Here is a 15,175-nt window from a genome sequence, read left to right as displayed (position 1 = left end):
TAAAACCAATTAATACCATTATTTAGCATATGATAAGTTTTAACCAGAAAGAACCATCACAAATCATGCATTATGTAAATGATAAAACATTGTTTTCATTGAAATGGAATCATAAAGGTTTTACATTAAGGTGTGCAGAAATTGGTTATGAAGTTACAGATGTTAGCATCCTCCATGTTGCACTTCCACCAATCATCAAAAGAATTAACGAAGTGATTTATTATGGTATAAATCTTCCTGTTTTAGATTCTTGCTAGGAACCTATTGAGTTCCCTTGCAAGCAAAAAAAACTTAATATTTTTCTTACAAATTCAACTTGGTATTTTTGCCACTAGAAAGGGGCAACTCATGAAGTAGATAGACTGCATCCAGCATCCATGCCAGTGTAGAATATCAATAAGAGCATTGCTCTATGATCATATATGATACCATTCAAGTTCATCTGCTGATGTCTGGTACATCACATATTTTCCCACATTTTACAACCTGATAAACAAGAGAACTGACAAAGAAGCTCTGTAAAGTTATATAACCATGTGCGCTTTAAAGAATCAACGTATTAACTTGTGATTGGCATTTTCTCCAATCTCAAAGGTATGCATATGGACGTCCAGAAAATAGCACATAAAGGCTCCTGATCACTGTATCATGGTTAGGGGCTATTGTACTTAATCCTGTTAGGCTAAGATCTTGCTGAACCTAGCTAAACTCTTGTATGTTACCTTTTTGCATGTGAGCCACCCAACAAATATTGGACAGAAAAAATAAAATAAGAAACCATCTTTAATGAAGGAAATCAGCTTAGGCGTAATACATGTACAGACTGTTGGATGCAGCACAGGCAATAAGATTTGCAGTAGGATGCCAGGCAAGATGAAGCAACTTTGCTTGAAAACTGTAGCCCCCATTCATGTCAACTCCAGAATTATCATTTCCTGTATGCAAAAAACGTAAATTTTAACATAGACAAATAACAAAGAGAAACCACAGCAGATGAGATGGTAAAAATTCAATAGACCTCTCCTACCACCCCGGCGACTCATATTCGGCAACCCTCTTCCAGAGCTAGGAGGTACAGCTTGTACAGGTCTCCTATAGTCATCAACCAAAGATATGTTACAACTTCAGTACATTCCTTATGAAAATATGAAATAAAAACACCTAAATATATATGAATTCAAAACCTGTTTGGGGATCTGTTAGCTTCTAATGTTGACGCCTCCTCACTTCCGGGTGCGGTACCAAACACTCGAAACAAATTGCTATTGCCAAAAACATCCATATATCCCATTTAGTCACTTGAGCATTAGTACATAAGTTACGGTGTTAGAATACCTACCTGTAAGAGCCTGTAGCTGCCCTTGTACCATCTCCACTCAAGCAGCATTCGAACTTATCAAAGATTGAATCATTTTCATACAGATCACATAGCTGCAATAAAACATCATACAAAGAAACAGATCATATAGCTGCAAAAAAGGTTAAATATTATTTCCACGTGCTTGTGTTTCACAACCATATCCATTAATTGTATTACAGTTTTCGAACCATATTCACTACACAAATAGCTGGCGTGATACTCAATACATTTTCCAGGGAAATGGGGATATTGTAGGGCTGGGACAAAACTCCATGAGAGTACAGTAATCCTCCCTACTAGCAGAGATAACAAAAACTAAGCCGGTCTATTTTCAGGTGTATCAGGGCAGGCAATTATGAACAAAATCTGACATGATACTCATTTTCCAGGATAACAGGGATATTGTAGGACTGGGAAAAATCCATGATAGTATGGGTAATCCTCTCTACTACTAGAGATAACAAACACTCAGCCAACTTTAGCTAGGGTAGGCAGTTATGAACAAATTCATCCGACATTAAAAACTACAAGGATCAAATTTTTGGTGTCTATTAGAAATCCTGAAACCATGCCAGATTATAACAGTAGCCATTAGGCTTTGATATGAAATGGTTATTTAAAAAAAGCATCAAATCACATGTTTCTTCAATAAAAAATCTCGATATTCTCACCCATCTTCACAAGAAATCACTTCGCATTTTATATTCATATATCTGGCTGCTTCAAGTGGGGTTGTTTTTCATTATTAACAGCATTTTTAGCAGTGATGCAAAAATTTGACACAGCCTGCTTTTATTAATAATCTGGGATAAATAGGGAAGACATTTGGATAGAGCAAAGACTTGAGAAAAATATGAATTGCGAAATTGTGCACATTGTAAGGAGCAAAACATCAATACCACATGAGACAGTTATAACTGGGTCGTGGCGAGCCTCAACAGGTACTGTAGGCACTTTTTAATGCTAAGACTTGCTTGCATCAAGTCTGGGAATTACCTAAGCATCCTCAGGAGGGCTGTTTCTTGCCTCATTGATACAGCTAGCAGAGGAAGGTGAAACAGATTATTTGGTATGCACGAACAAAACATTGGTTCCAAGGCATGGAAATGGATTCACTTCCTCCATTAGAGTAAAACAATTTTTGGACGGCACTAATTTGGAGAGAAATGCTAGTAAGGACTGACATGATTTAAATGGACCTCGAAAGGGCATCAATCAGAAAGTGCTACTAGGTACAATCAGAAGTCACTCTTTTACATGCCCTGGTGGTTTCATCAATCAAGTCAAGTATATGAGACACATGCGTCACCCACGTATAAAGACTAGATGATATACACATAGAACCTTAGAGCACCACATCCCCAGTCCAAGCCTGACCTTATATGTTACATTCCCCAGTCTATTACAAAATCATAGGAGAATATCAATGTTTCTTATAAGAGGGTTTGAACCTGACCAAAGAGTGATGATTTACACTAATTAAAGAATCTTAGTGCTCTTTATTCTTGAGATAAGGAAACATAGAGAGGGCCTCTTGAGGGAAGTACGACACTCACAGATCCACTAATGCAGAATTGTTCCACTCAGATATTACAAGGAACACTCCTTAGTACATGCAATCTTGAGTTGCATGAACGAGGACAGATAAAAGCCATAGCTCTTTCGTGTGAATGTGCCTGATGCAAGCCTGGACTGATTACCATAACTTCATAATATCAAAACAATCATATCTTCCCGATTACACTACCCTTTACATCCTATATTACCCCATGATGGCTATCTTCATGGGTCAGCAATTTCACTTCCAGTTATTAGGCACCGAACACAATTGGTGTTGATCACTCACGATTACATATGGCAAGCTATTTAGTTGAGAAGGTATAGAAAGATATCTTCTGCTGTAATCCAGGATGACAATTTAACATGAACAGTTTTCGTAAGTCTCATTGGCCACTGGTCTTTTACAAACGATAAATATCTTTCCTTCTTTCTCCATATACGTTGGCTTAAGGCAATTTACTACATAGTAGAATATTATAATACAATATTCGCTTAAGGAAAATACAATTTTCTGCTGTTTTGTGTGTTTATAATATGGTTCACTATACATATATTTAGCAATGGGTTTGGTTTTAATTATTAATAAACAGTTCGGTTTTAGTTCTGTTTGGTTCTGAAACTAGGGTTTATCGGTTTATAGGTTTTTGGACTAACTTTTTTTATCCCTTAATTCACTTAACTTAAATGTTTATCTAATCTAATGGCTTAATTAATGCGTATTTATTTAATTAACTAATTAAACATAAATGTTTATTTAATTTAGTGTATTGTGAACATGCACACCACAGTATTTTTATTTATTTAATTTTTTAATTAGTTTGGCTTAAATGTGGTTAGGTTTAAACTTTTTATTAAATGGCTCGGTTTGGTTTCAACTTTTCCCTAAACGGTTTTGGCTTTAAATAGTTTGGTTTACCTTTTCTTAAATGGTTTGGTTTAATGGCTTGAAAGTTTATAAACGGTTTGGTTTGGTTTTTGTTTTATATAAATGGTTTGTTGGTTCAGTTCGGTTTGGTTTCAAGGCAAAGAAACCGAACCAGGCCCATTGCTACATGTATTTACCTCTTCCCATTGTGTACAATAGCCTTCCGTAAGAGGTTGAGATAAATTTGCTACACACACACATATCAATAAATTTTGTCTTGTGTTAAGTGCACATTTCACCTATTTTCCATACCTTGGGACGTAAATACTCATGCACTTTAAATGTCGCTACAGGTGCTGATTCCATATTTATATCCCAAAGCTGCAATGTATATAAACAACTGTTTAAGATCAACCATAACAAAAAGATAACAATGTAAAGAAGGATATTTAAAATTGGGCACATTCACAGAAATATAATTCATTATTCCTTGAATAGACATTTAGTAAGAGAACCTTGACTGTCATGTAATCCCTGCTTAGCATGTAGCGGCCATCCCTAGAAAATTTAAGATCCGAAATAGAAGCTATAATCTCCGTAAAGAAAGATCTTGATCCAAGAACTTCCTGTTCCTCAAAACTGTAGATTGTATATTAGAACCTCTGAGTGTGCAGAACATGAACTTATATGGATTTCTCTTTGAGAGGTTACTTACAGCTTTGTATGCCTATCACACAAGGCAGACTGCCTCATGTCTACAAGGCGAATAGTACCTTTCGAACTGCTGTAAGCTAGAGTATTACAATGAATAGGATGAAATTCAGCTGATGTGATTACCTCTGCCAAAAAAACATGTAAGAACTAAGTTACAAGGGTTAAAGATACAGTCGATCATTGCAAGTCCAGATACAAGAGAATAAAATGGCTTAATGTCAGATTTTATATCCATCAACCAGAACAGACATCCGAATAGTTTCTGCTCACAAAGTAAGCATATTAAAATTGCAAGTGAAATAAATGAATATAAGAGAAAATGAGGTATAATATAATATCAATAAATAAATATATACACTACATCTCATGGAATGTAGTTTGTCAACCACTTCATGCATAGTGTAGAATAGAAGGCATCCCTTATATCATTGTCTGTGTTCAAGAATATGTAAATGTTCATATGCCAGCATTCCTCATAAATAACAGTGAGTATATCGGCATCCTGTTGAATGTCTATCACTTGCCAAAATCCAAGTCTACACACAAGTAGCAGAAAAAGCTTTCCAGATAAATTACATCTAGAAAAATGTGTAATTGTGTACAACTAAATGCAATAAATATATAGTTGGACTACACATTCTCTTCATTCTTGTGGAGTTTAAATCAATGAACTGGAATCTCACAAGAAAATTTAGCAGAATATATGCAATCTCAATTTTGGTCATAATTCAGTTAAGGGGCCTAACAGAGATATTCATATAAATTATAAAAGCTCAACTTCACTCATAATACTAGGTGAAAGTCTACCCACAAGTAGCAGAAACAGCTTTCCGGATAAATTATATCTAGAAAAATATGTGTAATTGTGTACAACTAAATGCAATAAATGTGTAGTTGGACTAATCATTCTCTTCATTCTTGAAGAATTTACATTAATGAACTGGGATCTCACAAGAAAATTTAGTAGAATATATGAAATCTAATTTTGCTCATAATTCAGTTAAGGAACCTAACAGAGAAATTCCTATAATTTAACAAAGCTAAACTTCACTCATAATACTAGGTGAATGAGCTAGGTAACAAGATTCGCAGATAAGCATTTTTTGGGAAACAAATGACATGAATACCAGAGAGTGGATGGTTCCAATTTTTGAACCAGTAGGGAAAATATGTAGACTTCCAATAATATCAATTTGTGCATTGTTAATGAAGGGAAAAGAATAGGAAGACACCCTTCAGATGTAGCTCCAAGTAATAGGATAGGCAGAATGCAGAAGTATAAGTGCAACGGTGGGGTAGTTATAGAAAATACTTCAACCCACACTCATTGTAGCATTGCACTGGTGGGTGATTTTGGGTTTGAAAATTAGATCCTCTCGTTTGCCTTGAAGTCTCGTTCTTCGTCTCTCTCAACTTTCCTTAAACTTAATCATATAATAATCACTTCGTGTTCTAATTCTTAACTGAACTCATTCAAGTACGAAATCATTTCGTTTCCATATACAATATGAATAGTTTCCATGGTTTCTTTATCTTACATTGCAGTTCATGCATGAACAGCTGCCTTGGGCTTTAATATATTATCTATCTCTAGAATTGGCAATTTTTCAATTCATTGCCCCATGCTGATTTCACTCATTTTAACATTGTTCTGGTGGATGATTTTGGGTTTGAAAATTAGATCCTCTCATTTGCCTTGATGTCTTGTCCTTCGTCTCTCTCAACTTTCCTTAAACTTAATCACATAATAATCACTTCGCGTTCTAATTCTTAACTGAACTCATTCAAGTACGAAATCATTTTGTTTCCATATACAATATGAATAGTTTCCATGGTTTCTTTATCTTACATTTGCAGTTCATGCATGAACAGCCCCCTTGGGCTTTAATATATTATCCATCTCTAGAATTGGCAATTTTTCAAATCATTGCCCCATGCCGATTTCACACTCATCAACTTGTTCATATAGCTTGTCCAAATATTTTGAATTGTCACACATGCCATCTCTCTCAAAATTCTTCAAATGTGCATGCAAGTTGCACCCCGGCCCAATGTCAACATCATGCTTCAACAATGCAATTGCTATAGTAGTTGAACCACATTGACACACAAATACTGCAGAAACAGAGTTTCACTGACGATTACCTCAATCTGAGAATAATCACACACCTAAACATTTCACAAATATTCCTTTGTGTGACAATCTTACTCTTCTTCCAGCATAAATCCTTTTTTCCCCAATGCAATTTCTACCATAAACATCAAAAGTGTAAGACAGATTTATTTTCGTCATATTTCCAAAGTTAAAAAATTCTCGAGTTGATCCGAGGTCTTAAATCATTTTAAATTTAGTGCATAAAGAAAAATAAAGTCTAAGGTTTGAAGAGCGGAACTGAATTCTGCACTACAGTACGATAACCATGTAGAAGCACATGAAAATTCAAATAACTCCTTTATTGCAAGATCCATGCACTAACACAAAACTCACTTTTCTTGGTAGAGCCTACACGAATAGGGAAGACAATCGGTTTCTTGGTTATACCAAAGGATTACAAACCAATACGACGTGCAATGCATAAAATTGACATAGAATGTTATTTCAAAAGAAAAGCAGAATAATTTCCTCTGTTTTGCAATTGTGTCCAATGAAGCTTCAAGTGAACAATACCTGTTAAGTCCTCCATATTTGCAGGCTTGATGTCCACAATGTTGAAACTTTGATCACTAACCTCCAAGTTCCACAGGTTTACTCGCAAATCATCAGCTGAGATGTAGGTCTCGCCATCACTATAACCACACCATTCCTCATCATTTCTTTTTCAAACTGTAAAGACTGATAACTAACAAACTTTTTGGCTCATGTGCAATAAAGCAGTTAAACTTTAACAAACATTATGGCAAAAAAGATAGGATAATATGACCCCATGCATAATGCACAGCCGTGAAACAAATGCATGTTAAGTGGCAAAACCTTAAATTAGCACGCCCATTTCAACACTTTCACCCATAAATCACATGTTCATTAATTTTAAAATCCACCTTCGTTTTCAATAGTCTATAGCAAATTAGTGTTCATATGTGCAAATATATGTGAATGAAACCACAAGAGAAAAGAAAAGGAGAGAGTGACAGGAGGAAACTAATATGCATGCCTTAGTATGTTTACAAGATTTTGGGGCCCACATATTTCAGGCTTTTATTCCTATTCTGTAATTTCATTCATTTTGAATTTCACATTACCTGTTAGTTGAAATAGAATTGATATGATAATCATGTGCATGAGTATAGATCCTTCTATATCTTGCCACATGTGTTATTTCATTCTTAGAAACCTGCAGCATGTACATAATAGTGAGTTCAACTGCAGGCGATGTTTCACCCTCAATCTTTAGCAGAATTAGAGTGGTGGTGCCTTGCAGAAACAAGAACAAAAAAAACATAGAGAAAATACAACTACCGTGGGCAAGTGAAGTGATGGGATGCCATCTGGGGGAAATGCATATTCATGATCTACAATTGGGTCCAAACTTTGAAATATGTTTCCATTTCCTACGCATGGTCCTGTTGACTTATGAGTCTGCAGTTGGGTTCTTCCTAGTGAAGTACCATTACATGAGTTTGCTATATTTGTTTCTGTTACTTTCTTTAACCTCTTCTCGGAGACCTGAAAGAATAGAATACAAATCGATATCATTAACTTAAAGCAAGTAGCAGTTTCATGAGATTTACTAATGTAAAATAAACAGCAATCTATCCAATTGGTGATCCAAAAACCTCACCTTCCATAGCTTTACGGTCTTGTCATTTGTTGACAACAAAAAGAGAGAACTATTGGCAGTCTCACACCACCTAATTTTGTTTATTTTCTCTTCTATCTCCAGACTTTTCAAGTAGTCAAACTGAATCATATCAATGAAAGAACACATCAGGTATTGCAATATGTTTAGAAACGAACAACATAATAGAAGGCAGGCAAACAGAAAAGGTATCTTTTCCAACTCCACAACAGACCTCAGGTTCATGACTCTGAAACTCAGTCTTATATCGATACTCAGGATGCCTTGAAATTGAGGCATCTGTTCCTTCCAACTCTTTTCTTAGACGAAACTGTGTGACATTCAGATATTCAGATACTATGTGAATAAAACCTTGCACAAGTCACTTATAGAGTTTTGGAATCCGGTTATACCTCTTTCACATCAGTCCTTTCAAAAAGAACCACACGGCCACCTCTATCTCCTGTCGCTAGATGCTCGCCAGATTTATCAAATTCAATGGCAGATATAATATCAACTGCAAAAGTTACCACATGATTACTAACAAGATTTGCTGCATATATTAGGATATCTGAAGAATATACTCCCCACATAAAATTATTTATGGCATATGAGATGTTGCAGGCTTTCCACAAGTTTTTAACTCATGCAATTGTTCAGTCATGATCCTGTTGGAAGTCTAACCTTCAGCTTAACTATAGAATGCAATATCAAAAAGATGATGAATCTAGAGCATTGCTCATGAAGGTAAATGGCATTATTTTATCATACAATGTTCATATACAATTAAATACAATTAAAATGCTTCTGCTGCATTATTTTATCATTAAAATGCTTCTGCTGCATTTATCCTGCAAGCTGACATCGATTCAAAATGTTCCTTATGTACCTATCCTGCAAATTTGTATTTAACTACAACAATATTTAAATTGCTTTTCTCACTATCATCATTGCATTCTTAGAAGGTTCAAACAAGTATTAGTCTGTCGACATTGTGATGTTTTCAGTTGCAGATTCACCTTATGTCCAGGAAACATTCACGTCAACCAATATTTGTCAGATATTACTCCAGGCAGAAATTAGTGGTATCTTGTTCTAATGTTAATTACGGTAAGGAATAACATACAAACAAAACTCTTCATACCCATTGTGAATCCAGAGCTTTTACACTTTCACTAACCTCACAAACCTTGATGCATGAGTTGAGATCCTTTGAAAGATAAACATAAACGAGTACATAGCATGCAAATTTGATTCTTATGAAGCAAACACTCGTGATATCCTAGCTTGATTCTAATTAAGGCAACAAAATACAGTCACAACCTCCAAAACCAATGTTAACATGAACATTTCTGATCAACAGTTTATTGATGAAATTGTCGAGATTCTTTGAAAGATTCACAAAAAACAAGTAAATAGAGTGCATACTTGGTTCCTATGGTGCAACAGATTTTAGTATTAATCAATGGAAGGCCAAAATACAAAATCAACCTTTAAACACATTGTATAGATGAACCTTTATACAAACTAACATTTAGCTTGATGAACGTATTGAAACATTTGAGAATCAACATAGATAAGTACTAAACCATGCATAATCCGTTCTTATGATGCAAGAAAAACACTGATGTCACATCTTAAGGCAAGGTGCAACACAAGGACAGCCTTCCATCCATTCAGGATACGGCACATATTCCATGAACTCACTATCATAGAAAATCTGGATGGACGAGTTGAGATGCTTTGAAATATCAATGTAACAAAGCACAATAATGGTTCCTATGATGAATGAATAGTGACATCCTTTGAAAGATAAAATATTGAACAAGAACATTAGTTCATACCATCTTGAACATCCTCTCCGGCTGATCGTTCTCCAAAGACTTGCGAGAATCTCCATTCCAGAGGCTGTGCTGAATGCCCATTGTTCTCTGCTGAAACCAGCACTCCAGCACTAGGGACCATTACTGATTTTATGATCCAACTCACTGAATTTAATTCTCAGTTTTAACGAAACCAAAGATGTTCTGATTAAATTAACCTTTTTCTTCTTCTTCTAAGTAGAACCCAGCTAGGTCCTTTCCTCTTCGGCAGAAATCTCAATGAATTTTCTGATCAGCCCTCGATAAGCAAAAGATGCTTTGATAAAGATTGCCTTGTTTGTTCTATGTATAAGCCATCTTCGTTCAGCAAACACACAATCAATTATATCTTCATCTTTTCAACTAGCCAAAGATACTTCGATATACAATGGCCCTTTTTGCTTCTCCTAAATGGAACCATTCAGATTCTCTGCTTCAGCAAAAATCAGTGAATGATTTGTTCACTTTTTCACTGAACCAGCAATAGTCTGACATAAGTGGTTACTGCTTCCTTCTTTTATATCTCCCCGTCTTCACCAAAGTCTCACTGTATCCTTTTTTCAGACTTTCCGTAAATCAAAGATGCTTGGATATAACTGGCGCTTTTTACCATCTTCTACGTCTCCTCTTCTTCAGCGAAATCTCACCGAATACCTTGTTCAGCTTTTAAACAAGTCAAAGATATTTTAATATAAAATTGTCCATTTACTTGTTCTAAGTAGAACCCTTCTAAGATGCTTTAAATTAAATGGAACCTTTTTTTCTAAGTAAAACTCATATCAGGGTTTCCAATCCTTTCTCAGATCTTGTTCATAAAGACAATACTCTTTAATGAACGGCAGAGAAGGAGACTCGTTTTAGGATTTCTTTGTTTGTTGAACACTTTACACAAATTCTGATCAAATGCTTGCAAACCCACAATCATTTTGGCATGGGAAGGAGTGAAATAATGGCTAAAAACACAAAATGACATAGATTTCTATATTTTCGAGGGAAGATCATACTCAAACCGATAGTTTGGGTTTTTCTTCATTTTGAGAGAGAGGAGAGGAGAGAGAAAAGAGAAAAGACGAACCTGTATAAATAAGCATCAGAAAGGAAAGCACACTTTCAATTTCCTGTGAAATCGGACCTTCAACTTCCACAGTTGGATCGATCGAGCGAGCACCGAATAAATACAGAGAGAGTGAGGGAGGGTTTAGATGCAGAGACTTTTAGAGCGCATAGGCATGGCGGAAAGAGTGAGGAGGAGAGGCAAGGGACAAATTTGTTCCATCTGTGAAGGGAAGATTTGTGTTCATGAATTAATGGAGATGAATGCAGAGAATGGGCGATCGATCTCGAAGAAAGAAAGGGCAAAAGAAGATGAGCTCTATTGGGCCGGAGAGAGAGAGAGAGAGAGAGAGAGAGAGAGAGACTGCAGTACAGCAGGTAAAACCATTAGAAAACTTTTTTCTATTTTCTATTTATTTTTTTATTTTACTGCATTTTGATTTTTTGCTTTTTGCTTTTTGATTTTTGATTTTTGCTTTTTGCTTTTTGCTTTTGTTTTCATATTTCTTGTGCCTTAGTACTTATGGGGGGTGTGCATGTGTGTAGCCTACCATAAAAAAAGGCTAGGGGTCTAACATTTGATCATTTGATGATGATACCCACCCACCTCCCATCATCATCATCACATCATTTGATGTGTTGTTTGTTAATTGTTAATGTCATGGTTGTTTACCATGGTCATTTTCGACCCCCTAACACTCGTTCATTCTGACAAAGTGTTCAGTCATAAATCCATTTTTCACGAGCTCCAATCGCAGAATCATGATTTGTTGATCGTTTACCGCACTCACTTTTGGTTTCAGACTGAGCAACTGGTCTGAAATCTATGCTGATAATGGCGTACGAATCCACGGTCCTCTGTAAATAATCATAATTTGGTTGAAATTTGTGTTTGTTTTTTGCAAGCCAAGTCTAGTTGGTTTCAAAGAGAAGAAATGAGCATAATTCCATAGTGGTGTCATGATGCAAAGAGATCAACCCCCATAAAATTTATTGCCTCTTGTTAGGCCTTGATTCGTATTACTAAACAATCAAATAGAAATTCATGATAATGATGGTCATTGACCACAAGTCATGGAGGTCACTCGAGCTAGGTTTGTTATTAAACTAAATGGTTTGATATAAACCCATTCATAGGCGGCGCAAAATCTCAGGGTCCTTAGTCTTAGTAAAAACCTCATGAATAGATAGGCAAGGAAATTGCACGGAGAGAGGAACAAATCTTGTCACAACCATAGAATGTATACATAATGTTTTAAGCTAACTCGCCTACCTCTTGTTTGGCATGAGCGTATAGGTCTTCTTTTACATGCAATCGGCAATAGTTGTTGCATTTCTTTACACCATGTTCATACCAAGGGTGCATTAAGCATTCTTACTTGGAAGTTGGAGGCGTTATCTATGTGTGTGTGTGTGTGTGTGTGTGTGTTCATCACGATGGACAATGTGTTCATTTTGTGTCCAATTCCTAAAATCCAATGTTTGCATTGATGTGTTGGAATATGAGTTGGGTTTCATCTACAAATGATTACCATTTTTGTTGGAGATGTCCCAACAATTGGACTCATTTAGTCAATTCTTTGCCCAAACTTCTTATAAGTGACATTTTTCACTTAGGCAATTTACACAAGGTTATAATGTCTTCCAAATTTAGTGTATTGTCTCTAAATGATATTATGTATTCTTACCAAGAGTGTGTATTTTGCATAAGCAAAGTAGCATGTCATAAGATTACCAAGCAACGTCATTCACATTTCATGCATAAAGTCCTCAAACAACAAAATGCAAGCAAAATCGAACTTGCATTCTAGATTAATTTTCCACCACCACACGTTGAAGAGAATAACATGGCATTATATATATTATAGAATAAACAACATATATGTGCATTGTTTGTGGCAAGCTCAAGCATATGATTGAGCAATTATAGTGAATACATGTCAATGTGACAACATATATTTAGTGCCACCTCGATAGACAACCTTTCTTGCAATCAAATTGAAATAAATGTTAACAAGCGCCTATTTTTTTTATCAACCATGGGATAGGATTTACCAAGCTTAAATTTTGGTTGACAATCTACGTTACACAAGGGATGGAAAGTGGTTGAATGGAATTCTCATGAATATAGTTCTTACGAATTGGGGATCTTCATCATGAGATCCTTCTTTCCATTCAAATATATCATTAAGCAGTTTTGCAAACAATGATAGAAATATTTTTGTTTTCAATGGTATTCACTTATTTAGGCACTAGAATAACTGGTAATGCATATCTATGAGGCGAGGAATAATAAGAAATTCAGCTATTTTTTAAAAATAAACTCACAAAATAATTCCCATATTCACACACCTAGGTTGTTGTGCAAATTCAACTTCAACGAGATTTCAAGCTAGGGGGGGGTTCCATAATGCAAACGTGAACTCATGAAAATCCAATCAATCTTGATAAAGGATAAAGATGACCTAATGTGTATAGTGGTGTTTATGTCAATGATAATAGATATATGGTTACAACCTACAATTATCAATTGAGCAATGATCAACTACCTTGTCCATTTGGAGTAGTGCAAAACATCATATTCTCCCCATCTTTCTATATTCTAGTTATTAAAAGTCCATTTAGAGCATTGTCTTGATATCAAAACAATTTATTTGAGTTCTCATAACAAACGAACAAAGTTTAAACTAAAATATAACTTGCAATGCAATGCCTTATATAACAACAACAATGTGTTTTGTAGTTATAATACAAATCCTTTATCGTGATTCTAATTTATTTGTTCTCTTAACCTAAAGCATATGCAAACCATTAGCATAGCGCATTTATTTGTGTTCCAAAAAAAGTGCATCTAATTGTAGAAAGCTAGTGAGAGGCAAGTATGTTATAGGTAGCTTATGATTTGTTTGTAATTGTCACCGTACCTTGCAGATTGACGCCAAGTAATGAACTTTAAAGTTTAAATTCATTATATATTACTGAATCAAAGATATATGACATTCTTTAGTTTATACTTCCACGAATACAATGTGAATAGGGTTTATGAAGAAATAATCTATATCAACCTATCATTGATACATATATTCTTTTCAATATATTATTAGCTCGTTGGAGTTTGATACAACAAGAAATGCAATCTCACATGTTTGAATGTGATTAGCACGACCCAAAGTCCAAGTATATATATTGAATGTCATAGTATTTGCTCTTTCCATGTCAATGCACATTTTATAATCAGGTGCACGTACACTTTTCATTGAATCCATCGATAATCATGGCGTGCTGAACAAATTTGTTATGCTTATCTACAATTTATAAAACAAACAATTGTAACAACTTTTGAATTCATGGAGGGTTTGACTAAATAGCATGGATTCCAAGATCATGTTGTGATTCTCATAGATTCATGGCTTTCGAGTTCTCTAACTAGCACAACTTCATCAAAAACTTACACGTTTCACTAATGAGATGTCATATTTTTGCATGCATAGTTTTGTCATGTACAATGAAAAGAGAGATCCTTTGAGTGTAGGATAATAAATGAACTCCCCAAAATTACTATACAATAATTATGAACACGACATTGCATGGTAAACAGTAATGAAAACAAATGACCATACACCACATGTAATGAGTCATGCTCAGTTACATCCTTCAATTGATGCTACGCAAAAAATAGGTACAAATAGTTGAAAACATGATCCATGGATGCATAGGTGGTTTGTTAAATCAAATACTCACAATCATAGAGTATTTAGGCTCAATTTAGGGGAACAAGTAGATTGATATATTTTCAAGTCTCACTATTTTTGGAGATGAGTTCATGGGTTTACCCCTCGATCAATGGAATCTATGTTGGTTCATTTTCAGTAATCTTCATGCATGTCGTTTAACCTAAACATTATGGTTTTACAAATTCACTTTCCATGACCAACCTAGCCAAAACTGATGGTATTGCATGCTTAAGGCAATTCAACCAATTCAA

The 15,175-nt window shown here is 35.1% G+C and overlaps 1 protein-coding gene across 3 annotated transcripts; it reads right to left on the bottom strand.

The window, feature by feature from the left end:
- Positions 1-72: 72 nt before the first annotated feature.
- On the bottom strand, positions 73-11,541 carry LOC147868287 (serine/threonine protein phosphatase 2A 55 kDa regulatory subunit B beta isoform-like). 3 transcript variants are annotated; one of them, XM_087317503.1, is made up of 15 exons: positions 11,213-11,541; positions 10,120-10,800; positions 8,689-8,792; positions 8,511-8,606; positions 8,279-8,398; positions 7,954-8,163; positions 7,740-7,831; positions 7,168-7,286; positions 4,501-4,624; positions 4,301-4,424; positions 4,098-4,166; positions 1,340-1,431; positions 1,185-1,262; positions 1,028-1,092; positions 73-935 (listed from the first exon to the last, which is right to left on the bottom strand). In XM_087317503.1, the coding sequence occupies exons 2-15, from the start codon at positions 10,238-10,240 to the stop codon at positions 802-804; spliced, it is 1,548 nt and encodes a 515-aa protein (XP_087173629.1). In that variant the 5' UTR covers positions 10,241-10,800; positions 11,213-11,541; the 3' UTR covers positions 73-801. The 3 variants fall into 3 exon arrangements, with proteins under 3 accessions (XP_087173629.1, XP_087173618.1, XP_087173623.1); XM_087317492.1 differs by having other exon boundaries at positions 1,019-1,092; positions 11,213-11,540; XM_087317497.1 differs by having other exon boundaries at positions 1,019-1,092; positions 7,957-8,163; positions 11,213-11,540.
- Positions 11,542-15,175: the final 3,634 nt, after the last annotated feature.

Source organism: Azolla caroliniana, unplaced genomic scaffold (assembly GCF_043228905.1).
Source record: "Azolla caroliniana isolate FFs.n. ecotype wild unplaced genomic scaffold, voAzoCaro1.0.p SCAF_1, whole genome shotgun sequence".
NCBI classification, from domain to species: domain Eukaryota; kingdom Viridiplantae; phylum Streptophyta; class Polypodiopsida; order Salviniales; family Salviniaceae; genus Azolla; species Azolla caroliniana.
The sequence above is the reverse complement of the archived record's forward strand: the minus strand, read 5'-3'. Positions and strand labels throughout refer to the sequence as shown.